The sequence below is a fragment of the Equus quagga genome, chromosome 8 (assembly GCF_021613505.1).
Source record: "Equus quagga isolate Etosha38 chromosome 8, UCLA_HA_Equagga_1.0, whole genome shotgun sequence".
In the NCBI taxonomy this organism is placed as follows: Eukaryota; Metazoa; Chordata; class Mammalia; order Perissodactyla; family Equidae; genus Equus; species Equus quagga.
This window is the reverse complement of record NC_060274.1, coordinates 91,117,857-91,144,323: the sequence shown is the minus strand read 5'-3', so window position 1 is coordinate 91,144,323 and position 26,467 is coordinate 91,117,857. Positions and strand designations below refer to the sequence as shown.

Sequence of the window (26,467 nt, the reverse complement as noted above, 5' to 3'; positions counted from 1 at the left end):
CTTTTTCTAGGAAAGTACATAGCTGATGTGGGTTCTGTCTTTTCTTAGAGCAGGGAATTTCAAGCTGCCTTTCTCCAAGGAGCCCTGGGGTACAGCTCAACTGTCTCACAGGCAGCATCAGAGGAATGGTGGGAGGAAGTTGGAGACTGGAGTGGGGCTGAACACAGGCCCCCTCCTCCAATTTGACCTGTACAAGCTTTGCCTTTACTTGTTGTGTGTATCGGGTAATATGTAAGATCTATTTGAAAGAGGTTTCTGGTAAAAGTTGGGGGCACTGCCTTAGAGAACTAGACTACTCAATATAAGCTGATATATTTTCATCTCTCTGCTTATGTTACATTTATACAGTGCTTTACATTTTGAAAAACACTTTTATATTATTTGGATTTATAAGGCCTGGTAGGTAGGTATAGTTTAACAGCTGCGGCAAAATTCTCTCACAATTAAAGCTCCGTATTGCAGCACCCGTTCTAGCAGGCAGGCTGAAGGGCCATATGTCAAGAGACGGTAGAAAGTATCATTGGCTTGGATAGAAGGTAGAACTAGATGCTGTCTAATCTCTCTTCTTGCAAAGGTGTTATGACTAGAGATGATTAGAGAAGAAAGTAACATCAAAAGAATTACCTCCACTAAGCCTTTTGTCTGTGGGGGGTAGGAAGGAGGGACTTCACACATTTATTGAACACCTGTTCTGGTCTAGTTATCATGCTAGGTGCTTCATTTCATTTCATCCTTCCAGCCACTCTGGGAGGGAGGGACTATTGTATCCATTTTAAAGGTGATGAAATTGAACAAAATAAGGCTAAGTGGAAAAGCTTAAAGCCCAGAACTCTCCAGCTCCAAAACCAGGGCTCTTTCTATTTCATAATGATACCTCCACATAAGCATTGCATCTTTTAAAAATTAGCCTCCCCAAACTTCATTTAAGCAGTTGTTACTTTTGGCAGGAAGTTCTTTATACGTACTTCTGTCTCACTCTGGGCATCACGTTGATGCCTCGGTCCTCTCCCTGCCTCCAGTCCGTATCTCCTGCTTTTGGATCAAGCCGCATCATATGTCATTTACAGCCGCATCATCCTCCTTAGTGATGAGGTCACTTTCCGTGACTCAGCTGTGAGCATCTTTCCTGCTTTGATTTCCTAGGTTTCCAACACAAGTCCATGCTATTTTTGGTTTTGCCTCAGAAAGATTAGAAAACAGCAGTCTGGCCTTCTGGCTCTCCAAGTTGTTGATTAGACTTGGCTTTCTGTCTTCATTCATGAATTCTTTCCGTGCTGCAAGCTGAGGAAGTTTGCATGATTGAAAGATTCTTCTCTCTTCCCACTGGATGCATCTCTGGGACACAAATGGGGGCTAAATGTGATGTTAGCTTGAGTTGTCTTTGTTTTCCTCTTCCAACAAGAATCCCTCAAACCATGAAACCACTCTTTCCCCCTCCCATCTCCTAAATAAAAGAATGAACATATTGAATAACATTGCTGAGTGTATTTCAAATATGCGTATATTATGACTACTTCCTGAGCAAGACAGAACAATTACCAAAAATAGATACATTTAATCTTAGCCATTTATTACTGAGGCCAATAGTTTAAGCAACTGCTCTGTTAAATGAAAACTGACTGGATTTCACAGCTTGAACTTCTGGAATCTTGACTTTTACAATAGGAAGCAGTTTACTCAAATGTTTATGATTATCCTAAAGCAATGGAGAGTAAGAATGTACAATTGTCTAGCACCTTACAGTTTATGAAGTGTTTTCATATGCGTTATCTGTTTATGTTAATTACTCTACGGGATAAATTTAATCTCCCTATTTCACATAAGCCAATTCAGATGCAAAAAGCCTTAACTTTATAACAGAGCATTAGTTTTGAAAAAAAAAATGTACACATAAGGAGATTTAGCAGAGTCACCTAGGCCTAGCATTGCAAGCCATTAACTTCTTTTACCACAAACAATGCTGTGTTGATGAAGAAATAATGTTACTTTGAGAGAGCTGATCCATATAAAAAATTGAGGTAAGACTGAATTGTCACTCAGCTGGCTGACACTCAGGTCAGGATCAGAGGGGCAGGACTCATGGAATTAAGCAGGGTTTTATATTCTCCATGTGAAAAGTCAGGGCCTTTATTTGTGAACTGCTTTCTCATTCCCTTTTCCTTTCTGAAAGCTTCCTGCAGCCAGCTGCTGTTAGCCAAGGCTTCAGAGCAGTCATGATGCTTTCAGGATGCCCCAACCAGAAGAAAATGAATACTCCACAAAGTCTCATAGGCTAGGTAATATTCTAGGTACTGGGGAATAGAAAGTGTCCTTTCTTTTTATTGAAGTATAGTTGACATACAATATTATGTTCGTTTCAAATGTACAACATAGTGATTCAACATGTATATACATTATGAAATGATCACCATGATAAGTCTAGTAACCATCTGTCATTGTACAAAGTTATTACAATATTATTGACTATATTCCCTATGTTGTATGTTACATCCCCATGACTTGTTTATTTTATGCCTGGAAGTTTGTACCTCTTAATTCTCTTCACCTATGTCACCCAACTCTCCACCCCCCTCTACCCAAAGAATATATATAACAATATGGTGGAGGGTAGAAGGGATGTTCACTTAAGCTAAGCCTTTTAATACAGAAGATCAGGGCTGTGATGGGGTGACAAGCCTTCCTGAGTAAAGGATGAGCAGTTAGCCTATTAAGAGGGGGCATTTCAAAAAGGGACATCAGCATGAAAGAACAAGGAAATTCCCAGTAACCTGGTGTTTCTAGAAGATAGCATCTGAACTGAGAAATGGTAGGCGATGAGACTGGAAGATACAGGCAGAGGCCCCATGATGGAGGACATCATTTTCAATATTAAAGACTTTGGCTTTATGCTGCTGAGCATCTGGGTCCACGAGGTCAGATTGTCTTCAGCTCATCACACTGGTCTCTCTGTGGAGAAGGAATGGGAAGGGTTGAACATGGAGGGAGTGAGATAAACTAGGAGTCTTCTGAATGACTACAGACAAGGGACGTTGAGCCTCAACTGCAGAGGAAGTAGGAATGGAAGGAAAATAACAAAGCTGAGAAACCTTGAGAAGGTGGGGTCACACTTGACAGTTGGACACAGAGGGTGAGAATGAAAAAAGTGGACAAGATGACTTCATTATTTTTGGTCTAAAGGAGGATGCTACAAACCCTCATAGAGAATGGTCCAGGAAGGACAGTTTTAAAAGAAAGATATTAAGTTGAGTTTTAGAAATGTTACATGAGAGGTGCTTATGGGACACTTCTAGAAGAAAATGTTCCACAGACAAAGAAACCAGTTTTTAGTTCAAAGCTAGAAATGCAGCTTCTGCTCTGGTTTGCATCATTCTTTTTCTCATGCTACAACTTTAAATCAGTGGTTCTTATGGACTTCATCATGACCAATTTTGAGAATCCGATGAAAGTAACGGATTGCCTCAGGGTGAAAAAACACACACATACGTGTTCATGAAATGTGACAAACAATTTCAAGTAGCTCGAAGAGCTCCAAGTTAATAATCCTTGCTTTAAGTAGGACATGAAGCTTTAAAACTCCATGCAAATCTCTGAGCTGCCATGTCATCAACTGAGAGACTGTCCAGGGTCCTCTACTACTGCTGTATGATAGTAGGAGTGCAGTTGCATTCACATGGTTTATTATCACATAATAATACACAAGTCAATTGGAGATCAGCAAACAACAGTGATACCCAGAAACTGTAGCACACAGGCTTCTGCTAACTCTTCTGTACACTACCCAAAATCTTTTTCTCATGACCCCATCCTTTCCCTGTGTCATAAACTCCTCCCCAGACTTTCCTCCAAGGCAGAACTAAAAGAGCAAAGAGTTGTTTAGACTCTGTTGCTACTTGTTAACATGTATGTGGTGTTCCTTGTGCCAAGTCATTATCATCATAAGGTGGGGATCCTATTGTGAGGACAACCATGCTTCATCTTCCACTGTATCCTCTGCTCAAGTTGGTCAAACTCTATCAGTGTTCAGAACTCAATTCACTTTTGCTTTCACAAGAATATGAACATTCTACAGTTTTCACCTCCATATTTTGACTCTTTTTCCGCAAGCTCTGTACAAGTTCCCCTGAAATTTTTTCACACATTTTTTTCCTCCCACTAAACCTTGTTTACATTCCTCTCCTCTAATGCAACAAATAGTCCTTCCAATCAAGAGAATCCCACAAACAGATACCAAGGTGTAGTAAAGTATTCTGTCCTTTAGTATTTATTGAGTACCTGCTATGTACTAGATCTTCCTTGAGGAATCCGGTCTGATGAATGAGGCAAATGTGGATTTATCAATTACACACTGTGTGGTCATTGTGTTAATAGAGATGGCACACCCAGGAGGTCATATTGTGCATGCTGCACTATCCGTTGTCTGATGGGTTGAGTCATCAGCCATTTTTCTGTGAGCATTTGTTGCACCCCTCCTGAGCAGGCTGCAACGTGCTGTGGAGGCTGATACTCAGACAAATCTTGAATTTGAAAAACTTTCACAGCTTTACAAAGATATATAAAATAAGCTATAATGGAAGGTAGAAGTGATACATGCCATTGATGTGAAGAAAAACAAAGGGTAAACTAATATTTATTAAGCACCTACTATGTGTCAGGAATCATTTCATGTACATTCATTTACATATTCTAATTGAACACTCCTACCTATGTTTTGAAGTATTATCCCCATTTTACACAGGAGGAAATTAAGGCTCAGAGATAATAAGCAAGTTACCATAGATTTCCTTGTTTCTAAAACTCATGTGTTCCCACTCTATATTGCTAAAGAACCTTAGGGAATATATCAAAATAATAAAGTGAGAAAGAATATGACCCATTTAGTTACTACCCAGTGTTCCAGTTTTCTCTCAACTTCATTTCTCTCTTTCCCTCTGCCCGTTACAGGTAAATAGATACCCTGGAACATCCTTAGGGTTTGTCCCTTCTCAGCTCTAACTATTATTAATATTCTGGTAACTTCAAAAGTAAATCCCTTTGGATGTGACTCAGCAACTGTCTCCTCTCTTTCTCCATGATTTACCCAATCCATGGTAGCATTAATACAGAGATAATTAAACGTACTGCCTTTACAAGATGACCTTGCATGGACATGCCATCTTTTTTCATAAAGCATGAGCATTTCTTAATAAGACAGGTATGGCAGGCACCTTTTCTTGTGATTCAGGGCCTCTCGTATCCTTTTTAACAAAACTACTGACAAACCTACCCTTCTGGTTTCCTTTAATGGATGAGAATTATCACAGTTCAGATACATCAGATGCATTCAATATCATAAGTTGCTGTATATACTCACTAAATGTCCCAAATTTTATCCCCCTTACAATTCAACACTTTAAATAAATGCCAGCAAGCTTCATCGCGTTGGAAAATTACTGTATGTTGGAAACAATTTGGATATCAGTATTTGTCAAGCAGCCTTCCTAGGTGTAATGTCTAAAGCAATACTCATTTAACCGACTCGCATTCTCCACGTGATGTTTACCCAATAGTCATCACTCATGTTTGTTCATTTGGTGTTGGGGTGATGAGCCAAGCCACTGTACTCTCAGCTGAGCCTGGAGCCTGTTGAGTTTGGCACTGCTTAATGATGTGCAGGGAGTGAGCAGTTTGCAGAGCCATCTTAGAAACCCAGTTAGCCAAAGACGAAGAGCTGAAAGTTGGCTCATGGGACCACAGGAGGTGGGCTCTTGAGAAAGGGGAGGCATTTAGAAACACCAGTATGACTTGGTTATCCTAACAAGGGAAGGGACAGGTTCTGCGGTAGATGATGCTTTCGGGTCTGGTCTCTTGATATGCACCCCAGGATCATGTGTACAGCATGTTGCTGATGTATTCAAACAACTGCATCTTTTCTCTGTGTTTTGGTTTTTGCCATTTATAAACTTGCTTATGGAGTCTTCCTGCTTCCCAGTCACCTTCAGACAAAATGCACTTGTATCAGTAAAGTATCTTGAGACATTCCTTTAAGTGTAGTATTTATCTTGCCGTATGTACTTCATGTCTCTTGTTTTTCCTTCTCCTTTCATTCACCTGTTGCACCATGTTGGTTTGGCATCCACTTCTTTACTCACGTTTTCTCTCTTTTACCTCCTTCTGTTCTTGGATCGCGCAAGGAGGAAGAGATACTTTGATCTTGGTATTGTAGAGAAAATGTCTCAGCTGTAATTGAGGTGCTATCCTTTTAGTGGCATGTCAAAACTGGGTACAACACACTTTCTATTGTCAGTTCCAGAATAGACCCTTTCTCCCTGTTACTGACAGAGAACTGACAGAAAACAACTCTGAAGTTCCATTGACAACTCCTGGCCAAAGACTTTAGGAATATCTGTTTCCTCAAGTTAAATAACCTCTTCTTTACTGGGCATTTTCACTAGCCCATCCAAAATTCTCAATCATAAAGTTACAAGGATGCCCAAATTCATTTGGGGGAAGAAAATACAGAGAGGTGAAAGGACGTGCCCAAGGTTACATAGGAGGCAGCACAAGAAGGAAGATGCAAAGCCAGGTAGACACCAAGTGTCCTAGTTTAGTTGTTAATCTTTGACTTTGTCACTTCATTCTTCTGCACAAAGATCTTAAATTTTCACCACTTCCTGCAAGATACAGTTCAAATTCTTCTATTTGGCATTCATGGGCTTCCACAGTTTGATCTCAACCTATCTCCCATCAATTACCTCCCACACCTCTTTCTAAATGGATAAGCATTAACAATAGCCATCATTTATGTCTGATCCCATAAAAGCTACTTGACAAACAGTCTTTTAATCCTTACACCACACTGCAAGGTCTGTATTGTAATCTCCAGTTTATTGGGGCTCTGAGGCTCAGAGGGGTTCAGAAATTTCCCCAGGACATGTAGATGGTAAATATGAGAGAGCCAAGAATCAAACCCAGTTCTGCCTGACTCCAGTGCTCACTGTTTTCCTTCAACATCTTCCTAAAGCCAAAGTGATCTTGAGCAATTACCTTTCTATTGACCTCGGAACCCCTAACTCTTTCACTCCTCTTTTTAGCCCTAAATCATTCCTATCCTGCAGGACTCCACCCAGAATCTGGTTTGTTCGTACTATGTTTTCTAACCACCCCTACTAGAAGTGGTCTCCCCTCCTTTGAACCACAGAGCACTTGGGAGTGATCATTGGCATAAGTGCCTCAGGGCAGACAGCATGGAGCAGGTAGGAATTAGGAGCTTTGGGTTCAGATCTCTGCTCTCCCGCTATCTAGTATGTGATCTTGAGTAAGTCACTTGATTCGTCTTGGCATGTGCTGACCTCTAAAGTCGCACCTCATCAAAAATTCTAGGATTCTGAAGTTGCATTATATATATAATTTCCTGTATGATTTGAATCCTAGACTTCTCTGTGCCAGCCTCACCCCTGCCTTCCCACTGTCTGGTACAGTGCCTTATGTGGAAGAAAGGGCACAGCAAATATTGTTGAGAGATGCTTTTATCTTCAGTTCTAACTCATTCCCATTTATTTGCTTGGGGTTTTCTTATTGACTTCGTCAGTCATTCATTTATTACTAGCGTGGAATTTTTCTATAAATTCCAAGATTCTTCCTAAGATCTTCTACCGGTCTCATCTCTGCTTTTAGACAAAATAGTTATTGGTTTGGAATTAAGTTCTTGAAGGCAAGGCCTTTTCATTTTTTTCTATACCCAAAGCAGATAAAACAGAAGGAAAAGTCACTTTGACAATATGAGAGCTCAGAAAGAGAAGTTTGGACAAATACCAGTAAGCACTTTGTAACATTTTCAGTGTCACAGTTTTTTCAGCATTTCATCAGTCCTTGTGCACCTGTACATACAAACCCATAGTTACCAACCTGCACGCAAAAAAATGGATGGTTACCAATTAATTGAAGTCATTAGGTTTCAAGTTTTGTTTCAGAGGACTATCATTTTCTGTACCATCTTCAGTGATACTTGTCCCATTTTGCTCCTAAAATCTTTGGCTCCTGCATGTCCTCAGGCGTTCATTTTAGGAAACTGTGGCTCTGCTTAGCCCATTGCATAGTAAATATTATCTTCCTTCCTTCTAACCCCCCAGCAAATTCCTTGAACCCCAATTTTTACTTGTCAGATGATCATGCTAATTCCCAGGCTCCCTTATAACAATAATAATAAAAGTAAAATTCCCACATGGATTTTACTTACAAACACTTTTCTCATTTGCTCACTGTTTGAGTGCTTACTCCTTAGAGGAGCTATGTATTACTCGCTAATCTTTTCGCCAACTTAATGCGGTAGCATTCATTAACAGTAGGGTAAAGTTACAAACATCTTTCCATTCAACTTTCATATTCTGAAATCAATTGTGCTTGGTATTTCCATTGTAATAATTTAAATCATAGGCTTTCTAATTACAGAACTTGGATTCAAGTCTATCTCCTGTCATTTACCAGTATAAATTCTGAGTCGTGGTTTCTAGAATTGAAAGAAATGGAGAGTCCCTATTTGGTAGGATTATTATGAAAATATAATGAGATTAAAGATAATAAGATTAAAGCTAAGAGCACTGGACCTCCACTTAGTAAACACCCAGTAAATGCTAAGAGTCAACATTCCGTCGCCAGATAAACGGTGGTTTATGAGCACCTTTCTCATTTGACTCTTATGACTATGCCTGATTAGATGAGAGAAAGGGTGGATATTAAATTTGTTTTCAGTTTAAAAATATATTTCTGATTAATGAATGCCATGCATGGTGAGGTTCAACATAACATGTACACGTTTTTTAAGTAAGAAATTGAGAACTGTCATAATGTAGTTTCACATTTTTTTTCTGAAGCTTGCTTTGGTTGTATCACTTTACATGATATGTGCCTTTTTCCCCTTCTTTCACACTTCTTTTTTAAATAACAAAACTTAACAGAACATTCCCTCTTCAATATAACTGAACTCTAACACAAATTATATTCTTTTGGAAATCATTTCATCTGTTTTTAATAAGCAAGTAGCAAGAACATTTTTGTTATAGAAATAAACATTACTTCTAAAAAATTCTGTTAATTTCACCTAAATTATAATTCTAAGAAAGATCCTTAAACATTGGCTATAGTCAAAAAATTTTTGTCCAGAGTTATAAAGTCATTGAAATTTGAAATGAAGGAAAAAAGTGATTGTATTCAACATCAGAAGGTGTATAATTTGACCCAGGAGACCTGTGTCTGCCTGCTACTTCACCCATTCAACAAACGTGTCAGCTCCTCCCTGAGTGTTTGGCAGTGTTCTAGGGCCCATGACTAAGTCCTCACCATGGACAGTACACCATTTCCAGAGGTGTTAATATTAGCTTCAATCACCAAGATGGTGAGTGAAGTAGAAATACTGTTTCTACTTCATCGGACTGAACAACTTTCACCAGCACTTAAGATGGAATATTAGTTCAGGCCCTCAAAGGACTTGGGCTAATCCTAAAAGAAATTTGGAGCATTGGAACTTTTAAGAAAATCTAATCCAAAGTTAGTGAATCGTCGAATGTGTTAGGTAAGTTTAACTATTGCTCACCAACATCGCTTCCGTCGGCGATGAGGATGGGTGCCATTGTGAATGCCAAATTCAATTGATTGGTAGTGGCTGCCTGCAGGCAAAGTCCTGGTTCAGCAGAAAAAAGTGCCATGATAGATTAGTGATGTCTGCCATTGACAGGGGAGAGACGAATGATAGTACATATGTTACATAATTGCCATCTATGTTGTTTTCTCCAAAGGACCCATCAGTAAGGAAAGGGACCACATTCAGGTGAAAGCATGGCAGACCCAAGTGGATTTCTGGAAACTATGGGAACAGCTGCTTTCATCCAGCTGTAAGAGGTATAGTGAATGAGCAGAAAGGAGGTGGTATTGAGTGGAAAAACACAAGACCCATTTCAGATCTTCTTTGGGTGCACTGGCTCCAAAGCACCACTACTGTTGGGCTTTTGCAGAATCAGAGCACTCTGGGCTATTTTAATTGTCTGAGCTTTGTGACTGTGGTGGTTGACAGCTTCTCCTTTAAAGATAACAAATGGCTCGCAATTACTTTAGTTTGGAAAGTGCTCTTCTGACCTGGGACGCTATAATAACCGGCCATGGAAAAGAAAAGGCCTGGGGATTTATGAGGTGTCCCAATTTACAGCCATCTGGGAGAAATACAGCAGGACGTTAGTATAGCAGTGTGTTAACCAGAGTTAATCTATCATTGCTACTGTTATAAACCCTCTTTCCCTCAGCTTAAAACTCTCACAAGGATTCGACCCCAGCCTTTACAAAGACTCGCCAGAAATCATTTTTTTAACATGTAACGCAGAAACACAGTCTGGTTGACCTTCGGTTTACTGGACTGAGGGGAAATTTCTAGGTATGAGCGATCTTAAAATCCATTAGTAATAAAAAGACAAATGAGATATAGTCTCTTCCTTCAAGGGGTTCAAGGTGCTACTTGGAGACCAGTACTGAATATATAATTTCAATACACTCTGAGAAGTACAATTGTTGAAGCAATGGGGTAAGAATAAAAATATATTTATAAATATATTTGTGCAAAAACTAGTGATGTGCTTAATAATCACTTTCTTTTCCCTGCCCCTAGATTATACTGATAGCCTGTACCCCTACTAGCACTGATTGAGGGCCTCTGTTATTATTCGTTTACACACATGCTTGCTCCTAACTGCCTTTGAGTTTCATAAGGGTGAGCAGTGGATCTGGTTCTGTATGTTGCCCCCACCTCACCCAGCGATTAGCACGTAGTAAATGCCTAATAAACATTAGCTGAGCTAATACAGGACTTGATATATACTTCCAAAGCTTTTAATGCAATACAAGGAATTGACAACTTATTAGATAAAATTTAGAAAGTCAAAACATATTTACTCTTTTTTTTTAAAGATTTTACTTTTTCCTTTTTCTCCCCAATGCCCCCCAGTACATAGTTGTATATTCTTTGTTGTGGGTCCTTCTAGTTGTGGCATGTGGGACGCTGCCTCAGCGTGGTTTGATGAGCAGTGCCATGTCCGTGCCCAGGGTTCGAACCAACGAAAAACTGGGCCGCCTGCAGCGGAGCGCGTGAACTTAACCACTTGGCCACGGGGCCAGCTCAAAACATATTTACTCTTAAGATATTCTATTGATGATTCAGCTGAATTTATTTGGAAATTAAAATGCATATCATGGTGTCTTAAATTTCTCCACAAAGAATGGCCTATTTAAAATATCACACTGTTAGGCTGATGAGCACTGAAAAGGGGAAAGTATTCAGAGAAGGGCGGCAAGGCATTCCTTCCATGTATATATCACAGAGTTTAGAGTAGGGGGCTCTGCTAAATTTCACATCCCACTGTGTGGCCATCTCCCCTGCCCAGTCTGTCTGCTGAGGAACATCCACCAACACTTTTATTTTGGTGGCACTGTCCTTCCAGAGTGACCTGCTGAAGCAGTGGTTCCGATTTCCTCTGAGTTCAGCAGCCTTGCCTGGCGGCAGAGCTGGCTTATGGGAACCAGACCTGGCTTCTCCGGCCCAGTATCCCCTGTGGTCTTGCCTCAGCAGGCTGCCTATGAAAAGTTCATTTAATCTCCCTTCCAGAGGGTCACATTGTCCCATTTCATTTGTTACTATTTAACAGTTTAGGCAAAACATGCTGGTAGATTTAAATGCGTGGGGCTTCAGTTATCACTCTCCATGTGAGACAGTAGACATTTCATTTATTTCTTAATAGTGACTAATTTTAGAGTAGTTTGAGGCTGATTTATCTATGCCCACTGATATTTTTTCTGTCCATTTTCCTTTTAGCTCATTCATTCACTCTATAAGTATTTATGAAACTGACATTAAATGCTGGACACATAGAGACGAATTGGGTAAAATCCCGCCATCCATAGAGGGTGAAATACACTGGGAGAGATCAACACATGAGCAGATGGTTACCATTTACTCCTTTTTTTCACGCCTTACCAATGAGTGAGTGAAGAAGGGTAGTGAATAGATCTCAAATCTGTTGGTAAAACAGCTCATAATGTTTAAAGGAATACCTGGATGCCATTTATCCATTAACAAAAACCATAGAGAATTGCTCATCATTCAGCACTGTATATTTGGCATTATGAATGTGTACCTTAAAAAAGAAAAATCCTTTCAGGCTCAGTTACTTCTTCAATAAGATTTCTCCCCTGCTTTTGGGGAGGTCCCAGGAGAGTCAGTCCACCCCCATCCCCACCTACTCCATGGTCAGCCATGGCAGCCGTAGCTGCAAGAGAGCAGCACCTCCATAGCAACTACAGTGTGGGAGACTTGCCTTTGGGAAGGTCATTCTTTGTAACTTTCAGAAGATTTGTGAAAGACTTTGCTTTCAACACCCATGCTTGGCGAAGTAAGGCTAAGTATGGTAGACCAGCATTAGAAAACCAACAGCAGCATAATTATTAAAAGTTTGTAACCATTTTCCCCCATCCTTACTGGAAAAGAGTTTTTCAACCTTCTTTGCAAGAAAACTAACCCTGTATGTTTCCGCCTCTCTCACCACACATGGTCACATATTTTGACTGACTTGCCTGACATGTTATTTATTCAAAGCTGTGGATTAAATGCCACCCACTAATGTGATTTGCTTGGACTTTGCTTGCCTGAGGCCGACTCCGTCAGACACTAGCGAAAATAGCTTCCTGCTGTCGACCAGGGCCATCAATTAGCTAACCAGCAAATCTAGCCTGATTGCTGTATTAATTTGGCTCCCTGTTTCAGTGGGGAAAAGAAGCTTGGTCACATAGCTGTTTGCCTCTTGATCTGTCTCCCCTCAAGGGCAGGCTGCAGAGAGAAGGCAGTGATCCCAAACCTCGCCTTTTCTGTCTCCTCTTTTGGACTGACTACCTGAGGATGCTGAAGAAAGTGAGAAGGATGTTTCTTCCACATCCATTGTTCTTTGACAAACCCAGCACTAACTGATTTTAAGAGGAAGTGCTATTTGAAAGGTTTATTTATTTTTTTTTTTACTGGCTATAAAGATGCCTGAAACCTTAAATAAAAATGCCTTCTTGTGAGAAGCAGGGCACCTGTTAGTGCCTTGTATCTTAGTGTTTGGAAAGTGAAATCACCCAGTTAGCGCCTGTGCAGAACTGCGTGGTCAGGCATTGTATAACGAGTTACTTGGAGGGCTGACACCAAGGCCCTCAAAGCTCTCAATTTGGATTATGATCAGATTTTCAGTATGCTTGAAGCTGCCTGAGCATCACTACCCCCTGCCATCCAATTCCTATTTTATTAGCGGCTAAAAACCAAGGCAAGTTCTCAGCAAGGGAACAGCCATGCTGAGCAACTAGCTCCTTTCTAACTGCTCCAGTGCCATCTGCTTTGCTCTCAGGATAAGTTTGAAAAGTCACCTTTCATGTTCTCTATAATAATAGTCCTCTGTCGGGTTGCTCAGGCCGTCTGGACACTGCCAGCCAGAGGCTTGCCTGCTCAGGGTTGGCACACAGGCTGCTGCCCTGTGTCTGGGAACAGTGATGCTGATTGATGCCCAAGGAATTGTGGATTCACTGAGAAGATGGTGGCTGCCTTTGCTAAAGTGGGTCCCTAAGCCACACCTGTTCCAAGTAGGCAGATGCCAACGCCACAGTGTCTGCGCCTGCCTTGGTGAGAAGCAACCCAGGGAAAGTGGTCTGGCCCCAACGTAGAGGTGGCTTCTGAGCAGAAAGCATGCTCAGAGCTGACATGGTCTCCTGACTGTCCCAGATGAGAGCCCTCATCCTGTCCACATTGAATCTTGTACCTGAAGACCAAGCCTTGGGGGAACTGAGGGCAATAACAAGCTGAGGTCTCGATTCTTCATCTGTAAGTTGCATTGAGCATTTTGAGGGAAGGAAGCATGTCTCTTTCCTCTTTTCCCTGGAATGGCAGCAGTCATCACTCCTTCCTACCTTTTTATGCCTCCTCATTTGGACCAGTAGCCCTCAACCAGCTGCACATTAGCATCCCCTGGGGGGCTTCATACAACATGATCAGTGTCTGAAACCCATTCCAGACCAAATGATCAGCATCTCTGGGTAGGCCCGGAAAAGGTTCATTTTAAGTTTTGTTATAGACTGAGGGTTGAGAATTACTGATTTTTGAGGCTCTTTCTTTCTTTCAATCATTTGATGAGTCCATTAGTCATAAATAAAACAGATATTTTCTCAAGAACTACTACTTGATTGGATTGTGCAGACTCTGGATGTACAATAGTACATAGGGAGGACATAGTTCATGACATTATGGTACAGTCTTATGATGGCAAAATAGGTGGCACTAACCCCAACTTTGCAGGGAGGGCAGGAGGTCAGGGAAAGACTTCTAGACTTGAAGAATGAGCAGGTATTAGAAGGAGCATGTGAGTCACAGATGGAAGGAAGAGCACAACTGAAGACACAAGGGTGAAGTTCAAGGCATTGAAAGGATCTCAGTGTAGCTAGATTGTGGGGTGCAAGGGGTGGGGCCAAGGAGGAGGCATCTGCTAGAGGAGGAAGCTGAAGGCAACCTTGAGGGCCCACGTGGTCACACTAGATGGGCTGGTCTTCACCCGCCCAGCAGTGCTGGACCACTGCAGGTTTTCAGCAGGCGAATGATGCGATCAGATTTGCATTTTAGAAATAATCTAGCCTCTGTGAGGAGGAGCTGGAGTGGGCAGAGTTGAAGTCAGAGGCTTTTGGGTAAACCAGGACAGGTAATGGGGCAAGGGTCCAGGAAGGAGTCGGTGAGAATGACGTGAAGTAGACAGAAGGGACAGATATTCAAAAGATGAGTCATCATCACGCCACTCCTGAAAACTGTAATCCTCGGAGCAAAATTCCCGACTTTCATGAACACTCAGGTCCCCAAGCCCGCGTAGTTCCATTATTTTGATGATTGCTATATAGTTTCCCATCACTCACCAAAGATGTAATAGAACTCAGAGTTACATTACGGTCACAATACAGATATCTTAGGCCTTGACTGTCAGCAGTTGGCATTCGGACTCTAACTTGGGGGGAGTCAATCAATGGAAAGCTTCAGTCTGCAGTGCACTGTTTTTTCTCAGCTCTTGGGTACATATCTTGGCTTTCGATGTGATGCACAACAAGCCTAGCATTTGCTGCATTAAGAAATGCCATCTTAGAGAGGCATGGTGACAGTGACCTCACTGCCCGTGTCACACACAGCACTGTCATCATCACCCCCTCAGACAGATGCCCACAGGAGCTCAGAGCTCAGGGGACTGATAGAGACACTGGAGAAGCAGAGCAGGGAGAGGTTACATGGCTGGCTGATTCTTGTTATTACTGTATGCCAAGATGAGACTGTGTCCTTTGTGAAATGCAGAGGAGCTTTTTAGCATTTATTAATAAACAAAATGTCTCAAATTCATCTGTTATAATTGAGGACACATGATGAAATCGAGAGGCGCTGGAGGTTACACACCGGCTGGGCTGACCTTCTATGATTTCAGAACAGTTTCTGTTCATTTACATTAAACCTGACCCCACAGGACCCTGGAGAGCCAGGCCCATGCCAGGGGACTGCACTGGTCAAACCCCAGTGGGAGGTGTGACAGGAGTATCTTCAAGGCCCTGAAACCGTTCATGGGGAAAGTTGAGAACACTTTAAAAAAAAAAAACTCTAATCTGTTGGAATCAGTTGTGTTCAATGCAACCTAAATATAATCTGGAACTGCCCTGCACGTGTTATAAACACCCCACACACATCATCATGAGGGTGTTTGCATGCTGCAAGCGAGGTTCTTTTCTTTGGATAAGCTCTCTTTAGGACTGTGATTCACAGGAAACCTCATAATGACGAGTATAATGTATTGGGGTAACACTCTGCATCTCCCAATCCTGACTAAAGATTATCACCTCCACTTCATAAATAAGGGAACAGAGAAGCTGAGCGATTTCCGCAGCTAAGTGAGTGATGGAGAAAGACTTTTTTTTCTCTGAGGAAGTTTAGTCCTGAGCTAACATCCGCGGTCAATCCTCCTCTTTTTGCTGAGGAAGACTGGCCCTGAGCTACATCTGTGCCCATCTTCCTCTATTTTATATGTGGGACACCTGCCACAGCACGGCCTGATAAACAGTGCATAGGTCCGCACCCAGGATCTAAACTGGCGTACCCCAGGCCTCTGAAGTGGAGCGTGCAAACTTAACTGCTATGCCACTGGGCTATGGAGCCAGACTTTTAAATGAGCACTGCCTGTCTCTAAAGCCAGGTGCTTTGCCTCTATACCAGGTGTTGGCAAACCACCAGCAGCAGGCCAAAGCCAGCCTACCACCTGTTTTTGTAAATCAAGTTTTCTTGGAACACAACCAAGCTCATTCATTTACTTAGCGTCTGTGGCCACTTGTCCCCTACCACAGCAGGGCTGAGTAGTTACACCAGACACTCCAAGGCCACAAAGCATAAAATATTTACTATCTGACCCTTAACAGAAGTTTGCCAACCTCTGCTCGATGCCACACCTCCCCAAAATAAATACAGAAAACTTCAATGCTGCTCCTTGGGCCCAGAGATCACTTCTGTTTTTCTCTCTCCTTTATTTAATACACCTAACACCACTCAGCAAAAATTCTCGTTTGCATAGACTAGCAGTCCACTCCCCAGCTGCAGCAAGACTACAAAGTAAAACCATTTTTAGTTTCCAGAAGCTGTCCTAATTTTAAAGGCCTCTGGAGGGAGGCGGGGGTGGAATCAACAGCCTGCATCTGGGTCAATAATTGTGCCTGCCACAACTGGTAAGTCACCAGTTTTTACCCTAGCTTCTTGTACTTTTTCTGGGCAAGGCCACTTCTCCCCACATTCTAACCTTGAAGAGTAGCCCCCAAAGCGATCCCTGGTTTCCAGGAAGCTACCTTGCCTACACGTGAGCACTTGGGGTCTTCCTTCCCCTAAACCCTTCTCCAGGCAGAATCCCTCTAAATTTTTGGTTCTTGTGAACCTTCAGGCATTTTGTGTGTGTGTGTAAGAACACTTCTGGGAAGGAAAATGGTCCAGTCCTGAGCTCAGCAATGAAAACTCTTCCCCGTGAGTCATTTCAAAGCTGGACTGTATTGGCATCTGTCTTCCCCGAGACAGCCTTTTCTCTTCATTATGAGGATAAATCCATTTAATGGGGCAGCACTGATTGGGTAAATTGTACCTTTCTGTAACTGCCGACCCCTCTTTAGTGGCAATGCCTAGTAGCGTTTGCTGCTGTGGCTTCTCCTGAAACCCTTGGGATGGCTGCCCATGAGCCCCTTCCAGCTCAGCCTTGGAAGGATTCACAAAATGACCTCTGGAACCCTAAGACACCATCTCAAAGCCATAGACTTTATTCTTTAGTCTTTGTAAAAGTACATTTTGGAAACCATGTTAACAGTCTTATTATTCTGTTAAGAATGTATTTTTTTAAGTCTACAGATGAAAGGTAGGAGCCTAAGAGTCTTGGCATAGAACATATCAATCATCATTGCCGTCTGGAAGATACTGTGTTAAGTACTATGGGCCACAATACATATAAGAAACAGGTCCTGCCCTACAGGGATTTACAGTCCAGACGGGGTGAAATGTATGACAATAACTAACAACCACTTTCTGATGATATGACAAGAATCGCTCTAGATGCTGTACTGAAGGCTCAGAAGTGGTTCTGGATGTTTGCTGACACACTTGAGTGTGCAGCAGAATCACCTGGAGGGGATGTGGAACCACTGACCGCTGGGTACCACTCCTAGAGTTTCTGATTCGGTAGGTCTGGGGTGAGCCTGAGAAGTTGACTTTCTAGCAAGTACCCAGGTGATACAGATGTGGTCTGGGAATATCCTGTCAAGGATATTTTCATAGAAGAAACCTCTGACATAAGTCATTTCATTCTTGGACAGTAAGGGAACTCACATTTGTTGTGTGTCTAGTATGTTCCAGCCAATGTATCAGGTACTTTACATGTAATGCCATGTTTAGATTTCACAACATCCCTGTGAACTCTGTACTATTGCTTCCACTTCACAGTGAGCAGACTAAGGCTCAGGAAGGGCAATGCACATTTGCCAAATATCCACAATGCACCATAAAGAGTATCAGGCTTTATCTAGTTAACAACAACCTGATGAATTTTAAATGATTAGTAGTCCTGGTTTACAGATGATAAAAATGAGTCTGGGAGAGATTGACTATCTTGAGAAAGGTCACAGCCTGGCTTCAAAATCATGCATACCCATCCCTTTGCTGAACGCTGCTAACATGGACTCCAAAAGCATATGTCTCCAATGTCTGAGGCAAGCACTACCTACCTCCTGCCTTTGCTCTTGCTGGTCCCTGTGCCTGGATTCCCTTCCCCTCTTCTTCACCTCAGTAACTCTCATTCATCCTTCAAGTTCCAGAACAGTTTTGTCTCAACCACGCAGACTTCTCTGACATCCCTCTTTACCCTAACCGGAACAGGAGTAATGACTTCTTTCTATGTGTCCCAACATGCTTTATATTTTTGAATTCCAGTACATACCCCTACATTCTCTTATCATTGACTTATCATTAGTTTCAAGAAAAATTCCAAATTTTCCATCTAAGCAAGCAAAACAACCCACCATGTAGTTCTGCCTGATTTTCAACCCTATGTCTCAGCTCCACCTCATTTCCCCAACTAAATGAAACCACCATATACTCTTCCCCACCCAGGGCTGTACTCTTCTTCCTCCAAGCCTTGGCTCACACTGTTTCCTCCATCAAGAATCGCTCCTCCCCTGCACCTCATCATGTCCACATCTGGCCTCTCCTCAAGCCCCAGCCGAAGTCCTGGTGCCGTGCCCTCAGCCTGCTGGCACTTGAGAGGGGCTCAGTAAGCATTTGGAGAATGAATGTCTTGCCCTTGTCCACTGTGACATCACTTCCCCCCTTGGGGGAGGCAAGGGTACACATGTGTCTTACCCGCTTTCCCAGACCAGGAGCTCCTTCAGCACAAGGCCTCAAATGTCTCACTCACAGTGCCTCACATACTGTGGGTGCTTGAAAACCAGTTGCTGAATGAGTAGATGAATGATGCCGGATAAAGGTTGTGGGTATAAAGGCTGGGTCAAAGAGGTGATTAGACTAGGAGCACACCAAGGCTCAGTAGATCTTGGGATAAAATACAGGAGCACATTTCAATTAACAACAAGGAAACCAGGAGCACAGACAACCAGCATGCTTGATTCTATTCAGAGATCCTCAGCACTGACACCTTTAAGCCAGTCTTATAAGGAGCCAAAAGGTTTTCTCCATTTGAAGTGAAAGTATCTTGTGAGACTCCCAGTTCTTTTGTGACATGTGACATTATTACAGAGAACATGTACTAAGAACTCCAGAAATACACCACAGGCACAGTTCAGATCTTGATTAAATAATCAGTCAATATCAACAGTGAGTGCAGACTCTAACAACATGTTTTCTTTGATGTCTGTGGCAAAGCATATGCTGTAATTAAGAAGTTTTGAGTCCATTGATTTGCTGATGCCTCTGCAACACCATTTGTGGGATTTTCAAAGAATGATAAAAGGTCTGATATTTTCCAGAGGACAGAGTTAAGGATGGTGGTTGAGTATCCTGATTTAAATTGCACATGTAGAGTATTAACAGAGTCTTAACACCATTAATTGTAGCTCTTGTAGAAGCTACTTTGCAAAGGAATAGAAGAGTATTTGATTTATTAAGTATTTTGTCTTCTTAAAAAATCAATGACATCTTTCACTGGGGTCATTTTCCTTGGCACACAGACTGACTATAGAACTTCCTGGGGCCAGTACCAAGCAAAACTGTGAAGTGAAAAGGTGAAGCCAGTCTTTGGCTCCACCAACCTCTGTTCAGTGCTGTATACCCGCCACTTGCATCCCTTTCCTTAAGGCCAGGTGCTCTCTTGGCCTCTTCCCCCTTATCCCATCAACCTACTCTTAGGAATTGGTCTGTATTTTCTTCAAACTGAAGTATAAGTGATTGCTGGGAATTTAAGGATTATTCCACTGATGGATTCTTACATCTATTAGGGATCAGTCTTAAGCTAGAGGAATGAAACTCTGAGTGGATTTTTAGTGTAAGATATAAGTAGGAGCTGAAGCATTTCCCATATTACGTAAAGGATTATTATTATTTCCATGCAAAGGTACAACTATGAGCATATAAATGAAGATGATTTTTAAAGTTATTTCTTGTTGAAGGAGCTTCGTTGTTTCTATACAGCTTTCTTGTCCTACATCTACCCAATCCAGGCAACCTTGGCCCCACAAACTGGGACTCCTCTTTGACTTCATTGTATATATTTTTGGGGGTCTTTGGTTGCAAGTGACAAGAATTCCATTCAAACTACCTTAAGGAAAAAAAAGATTCATGTAACCAAACCACCAAATCTCAGGATTGGACTGACTTTATGGCTTAACCATTAACACTCTCTCATACACACATGTCTGTCTTTTTTCTGTCTGATTGTATTGGCATCAGTCTCATTATCTTCCACTCTCCTGCATATTAAGGGATGGGATAGTCTTAAAGTTCTCAATTTGAGGGGGAAAGAGCATATGTCCGCTCTGCCTCAAGTCAAGTGAGAAAAGTCTGGGGGAAGATGCTGATTGGTCAGTTTAGGTCACATGCCCACTTCCTATTGTGATCATTGTGTCTAGTCAGATGTGGTCTTGTGACTGTCATCTCTGTGACAGCCCCTTAAGAAACATATGAAGTAGAGGAATCATCTGGCCCTCTGAGCTTCTGTTTCTTCATCTATAAAACGAGGGAAATAGAGACATCTCTAAAACTCTCCCAGCTTTAACTTAGATTCTATTTAAAAATCTCTTCTTCATTTTTGGCATTCTAATCACTGTATCTTTGTCTCTCTTACATGTCCTACCTCCCACCAGAAGGTCAAATAACATTGGGAGGTGATAATTATCTCCTTGGCTCAACTCTGAGTTTCTCTAAATGGGGAACAAGGCAGCTCCTGTGGTGCCCCTCACATGAAACAGCAAAGCATTGTAATTCAGCCTTGACCAAATTTAACCACCATTGATACCACGTGATATAAGATGGTCACAATTTCAAAATTTGTCAAGCATCCCAAATTTAGCATTTTGCCTGAGTGAAAAAAGAAGCAGATCAAGTGGAAGGTCAACTGGAATTTTATTTTTTTATGCCGTTATACTGGGGACATGAAACGATGCTTATGTAACTGGTTCCAATTCAGATGCAGCCCAGATTCAAAGTGGCTAATGTGTGATAGTGTCCAGATTATTCATCTATTTCCACACCATTGAACACCTGTTCCTCTTGCAAAACCTATATGATGTCTTCTTCTCTGAAATGCCTCCCCACGTGCCAAAAAAGTCCATCAGTCCATCTTCTCTGTCACGTCTACACTTCTATTGTAATGATCTTTGCCCATGTCTAGCTCTCTTATTAAACCATTACTTCACAGAAGGCAGGGGCCATACTTTATTCATCTTTGAATTCCTAGTGCTTCACCCAGTATAGACATGTGGTAAATACTCAATAATGTTTGTTGTGTTTACTTTACAAATAATGCTTCTCAAGCAAATTTTTCTTAATAATTTCTATCAATACAGTCTGATTTATGGTAAGCTAATAACCAGTTGTGCTGGACTGTAGGGATCAACCAGCCATGGCCCCAGAAACTTCCATGAGTCAGACTTCTGGAGGACAGTTGCCTTTGTGCCTTTATACGACTGCTGTCACCAGCAACCACTTCTTCACAGAGCAGGCATGGCACACATATCCTCTGAAAACAGTGGTGCCCACTGGATAAAGCAGATCCATGCGTGAATGACATAGATCTGTCATCCTCCAAGTTTTCTTCTATAGATTCCTGAGATACCTGCCATTAGATTCTTTTTTTGTGCTGAGATATTATCTCCCAGAAAGCCCCTACAAAAATGCAAATATGTTACCCAGTAGAAGATATTCTTACTCTGGACGTGGAGTCATAAAAGTCAGAAGAATAAAGGAAAAATGAGGGTTGATATCACTTAAAAATAGGTTTGTCTTTCTTCCAGCCACCTATGACTCATCTCACCTTCAGTTCAGCCACTTTCAGTTGGCTGAGAGAAAATATGGTTGACATGGGATCCCTCGGAGCATGGAGGCACAGAAAGCAGTGGGTCTGCAGATGACTAAAGAGTGAGGACACCTGGCATCCCTGAGTTAGGGGACTCATGGGACTGTGAGTTCCCTTTAGGCCTGATGGGCACCACTCTGGTCTTCCTGAGGCCAGTTTAATTTTGCTGCCAAGGAGGATTTGCTTTCTTGTTCTGCCTCCCAATGGCCTCTAGACCCCTACCGATCACTAGACAGGTCCTTATGTGGATAGGACAGCTCTAGGAGAGAGGTACACTTAGAGAAAGATGAGCAGATTGCTTAGCAACCTGCACCATCAGAGAGGGGCAGCAGCATTAAACAAAGCTCAGCAAGTGCAAGGAGCTATCAAGTGTTTGGAAGATAATTCAGCTGCCTAATATTTCCTGAGGCAGTGAGATTTTCCCATCACCTAGCAGTCAGGCAGATTTGGAAGTTCTGGTTTGCCACAGTTTTTTCCATAGTGTAAAATTGTTGCTTCTATTACAATAACATTTCATGAAAATGGAATTTTGTTGGGACTAGTCAGTGAGCAGTTACTTAGTACCTGCCATGTATGAATTATTGAACAAACAACTGATTAGAAGCCGTGAGGTGTATATTGGGATCATATTTATAGTGGTAAAGGGTAAGCAGTACCCCAGGGCTATTCAACATCTAGTGTATGCTGTCTCCACCATCCTGGGCTACTTGGTATCTTAGAATTTAGCTAGATGTGTGTGACCTTAAATAAGTCCCCAGTCCTTCTCAGTCTCAATTTCCTTATCTTTAAAATAGTGGTAATAACACCTACTCTATTATATTGGAGGGAAGATTAAGTGGGGTGATGAACAGCCAAGTGCCTGGCACAGAATCTAGCATATAGTTGAGGTGCATTTGTGATTTTCTCTTATTTTTAAGTTACTAAGCAACACCAAGATGGTGGCCTGGATGGCGGTATAGTAGTGTGTGTACAATCCTAGGTTCAAAGCCCAGCTCAGCCACCTACCAAAGCCCAACCTCAGCTACCTACCAATGATTTTGAACTAGTCATTTAAGCTTTCAAAGCCTCAATTTCTTCGTATGTTAATGAAATAACGATAATATCTGCCTCATAGATTAAGTGGGTTAAGAGAGAGAACATATTCAAAATGCCTACCGTAGTATCTGGCACATGGTAGATACCTTATCAACGGCAATAATTGTTGTTCTCATCTGTAGTGGAGGATGAAAAAAGAAGCCCCAAGATTACTGCAAGTGTCTTGGATGCCTCTGTGTTTTCTGATCTTTTCCTGCTTTATGTGTTCTGATGAAGATGAATCCACATTAATAAAGGCAATAGTTAATTGCCTCCTTGTGGGCTGGACCTGTCCTGAGGCAGCACATTACCATATTCTTTTTTCTTGAGGCTTCCAGTGGGATACGGCTGTTCTAATTTAATAGGCCTCTTTTTTAGTGCCTGGCTCAAAGAGGCAATACCACATGGACATTTCCAAATGCATCATTTGTATGAACACTCAGGCCTTAACTACATGGGGAAACCATTCTGGAAGCGGTGGGTCTGGGTATCATTTCACGTTTATTTGAACTGATTCCAACCAAACTTCCACAGTTAATTGTGTCTCAGCTATTTTCTCCTGGAAAAAATAATGATTATGCAGACTTCTAGCTGTTGCTTGGACTTCTTCTGTTCTCGAATTTGCATTGTTTACAGTGTTGGTTCAGCAGCAGTCGTATAATATATGGAGCAAATGGAGCACTCCTCCCACCCCAAGCCTCCCCGCCCCCCAATTCGAAGTTAGTCAATCCATCTCCCTCCTTGTGGTTCCAATGGTAGAAGAGAAAATGGAAGGTGTGCGTAATGGTAGTTTACTCTTTGGAAAAGAAAGCTCAAGATTTGGGCTGAGAGGGCAAGCAAAGGGAATCAGGGAGGTAGGGAGCCGATAACTCTGAGAGACTTTTCAGGATGGGCAAAGTCAACCCCCAGGAAAATTATGGTCTTCCTTTAATCTACAGGTAATGCAGGTGGTGAAGGAGCAGGTTATGAGAGCTCTTACAACCAAGCCTAGCTCCCTGGACCAGTTCAAAAGCAAACTGCAGAACCTGAGCTACACTGAGATCCTGAAAATCCGCCAGTCTGAGAGGATGAACCAGGAAGATTTCCAGTCCCGCCCGATTTTGTAAGTTAGCCCTGACCTCCGTTTCCTCAAAGGCTCTGACCTACCATTTCTGGAGTGAAAGCCTGTCACACAGCTGGGCCGTGTTGTGAGCTCTTTACAGAAGGCCAACAAAAGACATTCACAAGATCTCAGTTCAGTTTTTGAAGTCTCAGCAGCTCCTTAAGGAAGGCTGAGCAGGGCTGGGCTGAGTGGGAAATGGGGACAGATGCTGGCAGAAGACTCTAAACCAGGGAGTGGCCCAGTTATTGATGAGTCCTCTAAAGATTTGTAGCTAAAGAGTTTGGGACCTTTTCTAACACTTGTGACAAATTTTTTTTGTCTTTGAAGCTATATCTTATATAGATGCCTTTGAGTAGCAAGATGCTCTGACACAGCCACAGTGAGGTCCACCAAGAATTTAAGGAACATGAACACTGAAGTAGTGTGAGTGGGAGGGAGGGAGAGCTTGTGAGGGAGAGAGAGCGCCACCTCCCCCCGCCCTTTGGCTCTGCTTCGCTTCAGAGTGTCTTGTACCGCTCTTGTGACTATTGACATATAGGCCTAAGGTTGAAAGGCAGCAGGCCTCCATTTTTATAGGACTTTGTGTCAAATATCACATGCAACAGTGGTGTAATTTCGCGTATCTCCATTTTTAAGATGTTCTGAACCTTGAACACAAGGCCTGTTTTGTTTACTCCATCTTTTCTTAAAACTGGCCTATTAATTTTCCCTTGCCCTTTTCTAAGAACGAGATCAGTTTTGTTATTCTTATAATTTATAGAGAAGGAAAGAGGGAAAAGGGTCGGGGTAAGTAAAGTGTTTGACATGTGTTCACATTCTTCACGCAGAAGACTGGACACAGCTTCTTCTGAACTTTCATGTGAAGCCAACTTACAACCTAAGTGTCCTTATGAAGCCCATCTGAAACCTCTCTCTCTCCGTTTCTGATTTTTTTTTATTTCTGCCCTTCTTTCCGTTCTTTGTTCTTCTGTATTTGACATTTTTAATGCTTGGCAATTTGCAAAGCACCCCCTCCTGCTATTTCATTTCCTCACATCCATATGAGATAGGCGGGTCTTATTCCCATTCAAGGACCAGGGTATAGTCTAGAGAGGTGAGGACCTCGTTAGCAAGCGGAGGAGCCAGGACTTCAACTCCAGCCCTCTGATCCCTCAGCTAATGCTTCGTCCACCCTGCCAGAGCTCCTCTGCCAGATGCAAGACTAAGATGAAGTTAAAAACAGTGCACAGGTCTGAATAGACAGTAGCCAAACTATAACATCTACTTTGTGTTCATTTTCAAACGTTAAGAAGCACCTTTAGAGGAACCACTTGAGTTAAGGCCAAGTGATTCTAAATTAATGTTTGACCATGACTTTGTTCCAAGTAAGAATGTTAACTGCATGTCAAGTGTGAACACTTTGCTCTTGCTTTGGCTTCATATCTTTACTTCCCAAGCCTCTGCCTGTGACATTCTGAAGTTTCTTTTCCCTTTAGTACAAGAAGCTCCTATCTTTACATTTATTATGTAAGGAGAAGCAGTGCAAATATGAAGGAAATCTCCTGTGTGTATGTAATCTGCCATCGTCACTCAGCCACGGGATTGAAAAGCACGGTGGCCCCCTAGAGTTCTTGGAATACTTGCAGTAAAGTCATAAAGACATGTCAGAAGCTATAGCATTTAAGGGGGAAGGCCGTGAACCAGCCTGATCATTATCGCAGCCCCTGAAACAGACAGACAGGAACCAGCTTCCAGCGTCTTCTCCAGTCATTTTTTTGTCTGTTAGAATGATCTACTAGACAGGAACTCATTGTGAGGTTGGATGAAGTCTAAATGCTGCCAAAATGTCTCACAGTTTGAACCCAAGTCAACAGAAGAAAGGGACAGACCATATTTGATTATTTTCATTCATTTAACAAGTATGTGTTGAGTGACTCCTACCTGTGAGGCCTTGCCCAAGGTGCTGAGGACAGACAGAGAACCAGAGACAGTTGCCTTTACTGTCCCAGGCTTTAAAGCCAGCGTTGAAGGGATTACCAGGGACTGTGCTCAGTGCTTGGTTTGGAGGAAGCACAGGTAGGTGGGTTGTCATGAGAGCACAAAGAAGACACATCTAACCCAAGCTGGGGAGTTAGGATATTAGAACTTTAGAGCTGCAAAGCACCCTTAAGGTCATCCAGTTCAAGACTGTCATTTTGCAGAC

At 42.1% G+C, this 26,467-nt stretch overlaps 1 protein-coding gene across 3 annotated transcripts in view; it reads left to right on the top strand.

The window, feature by feature from the left end:
* The window catches only part of ELMO1 (engulfment and cell motility 1), a 520,286-nt gene that overhangs the window by 455,631 nt on the left and 38,188 nt on the right, over window positions 1–26,467 (top strand). For all 3 annotated transcript variants that reach the window (XM_046670304.1, XM_046670303.1, XM_046670306.1), the window contains exon 17: window positions 24,122–24,285. In XM_046670304.1, coding sequence (XP_046526260.1) covers window positions 24,122–24,285 — 164 coding nt within the window. The remainder of the gene's footprint in view (window positions 1–24,121; window positions 24,286–26,467) is intronic.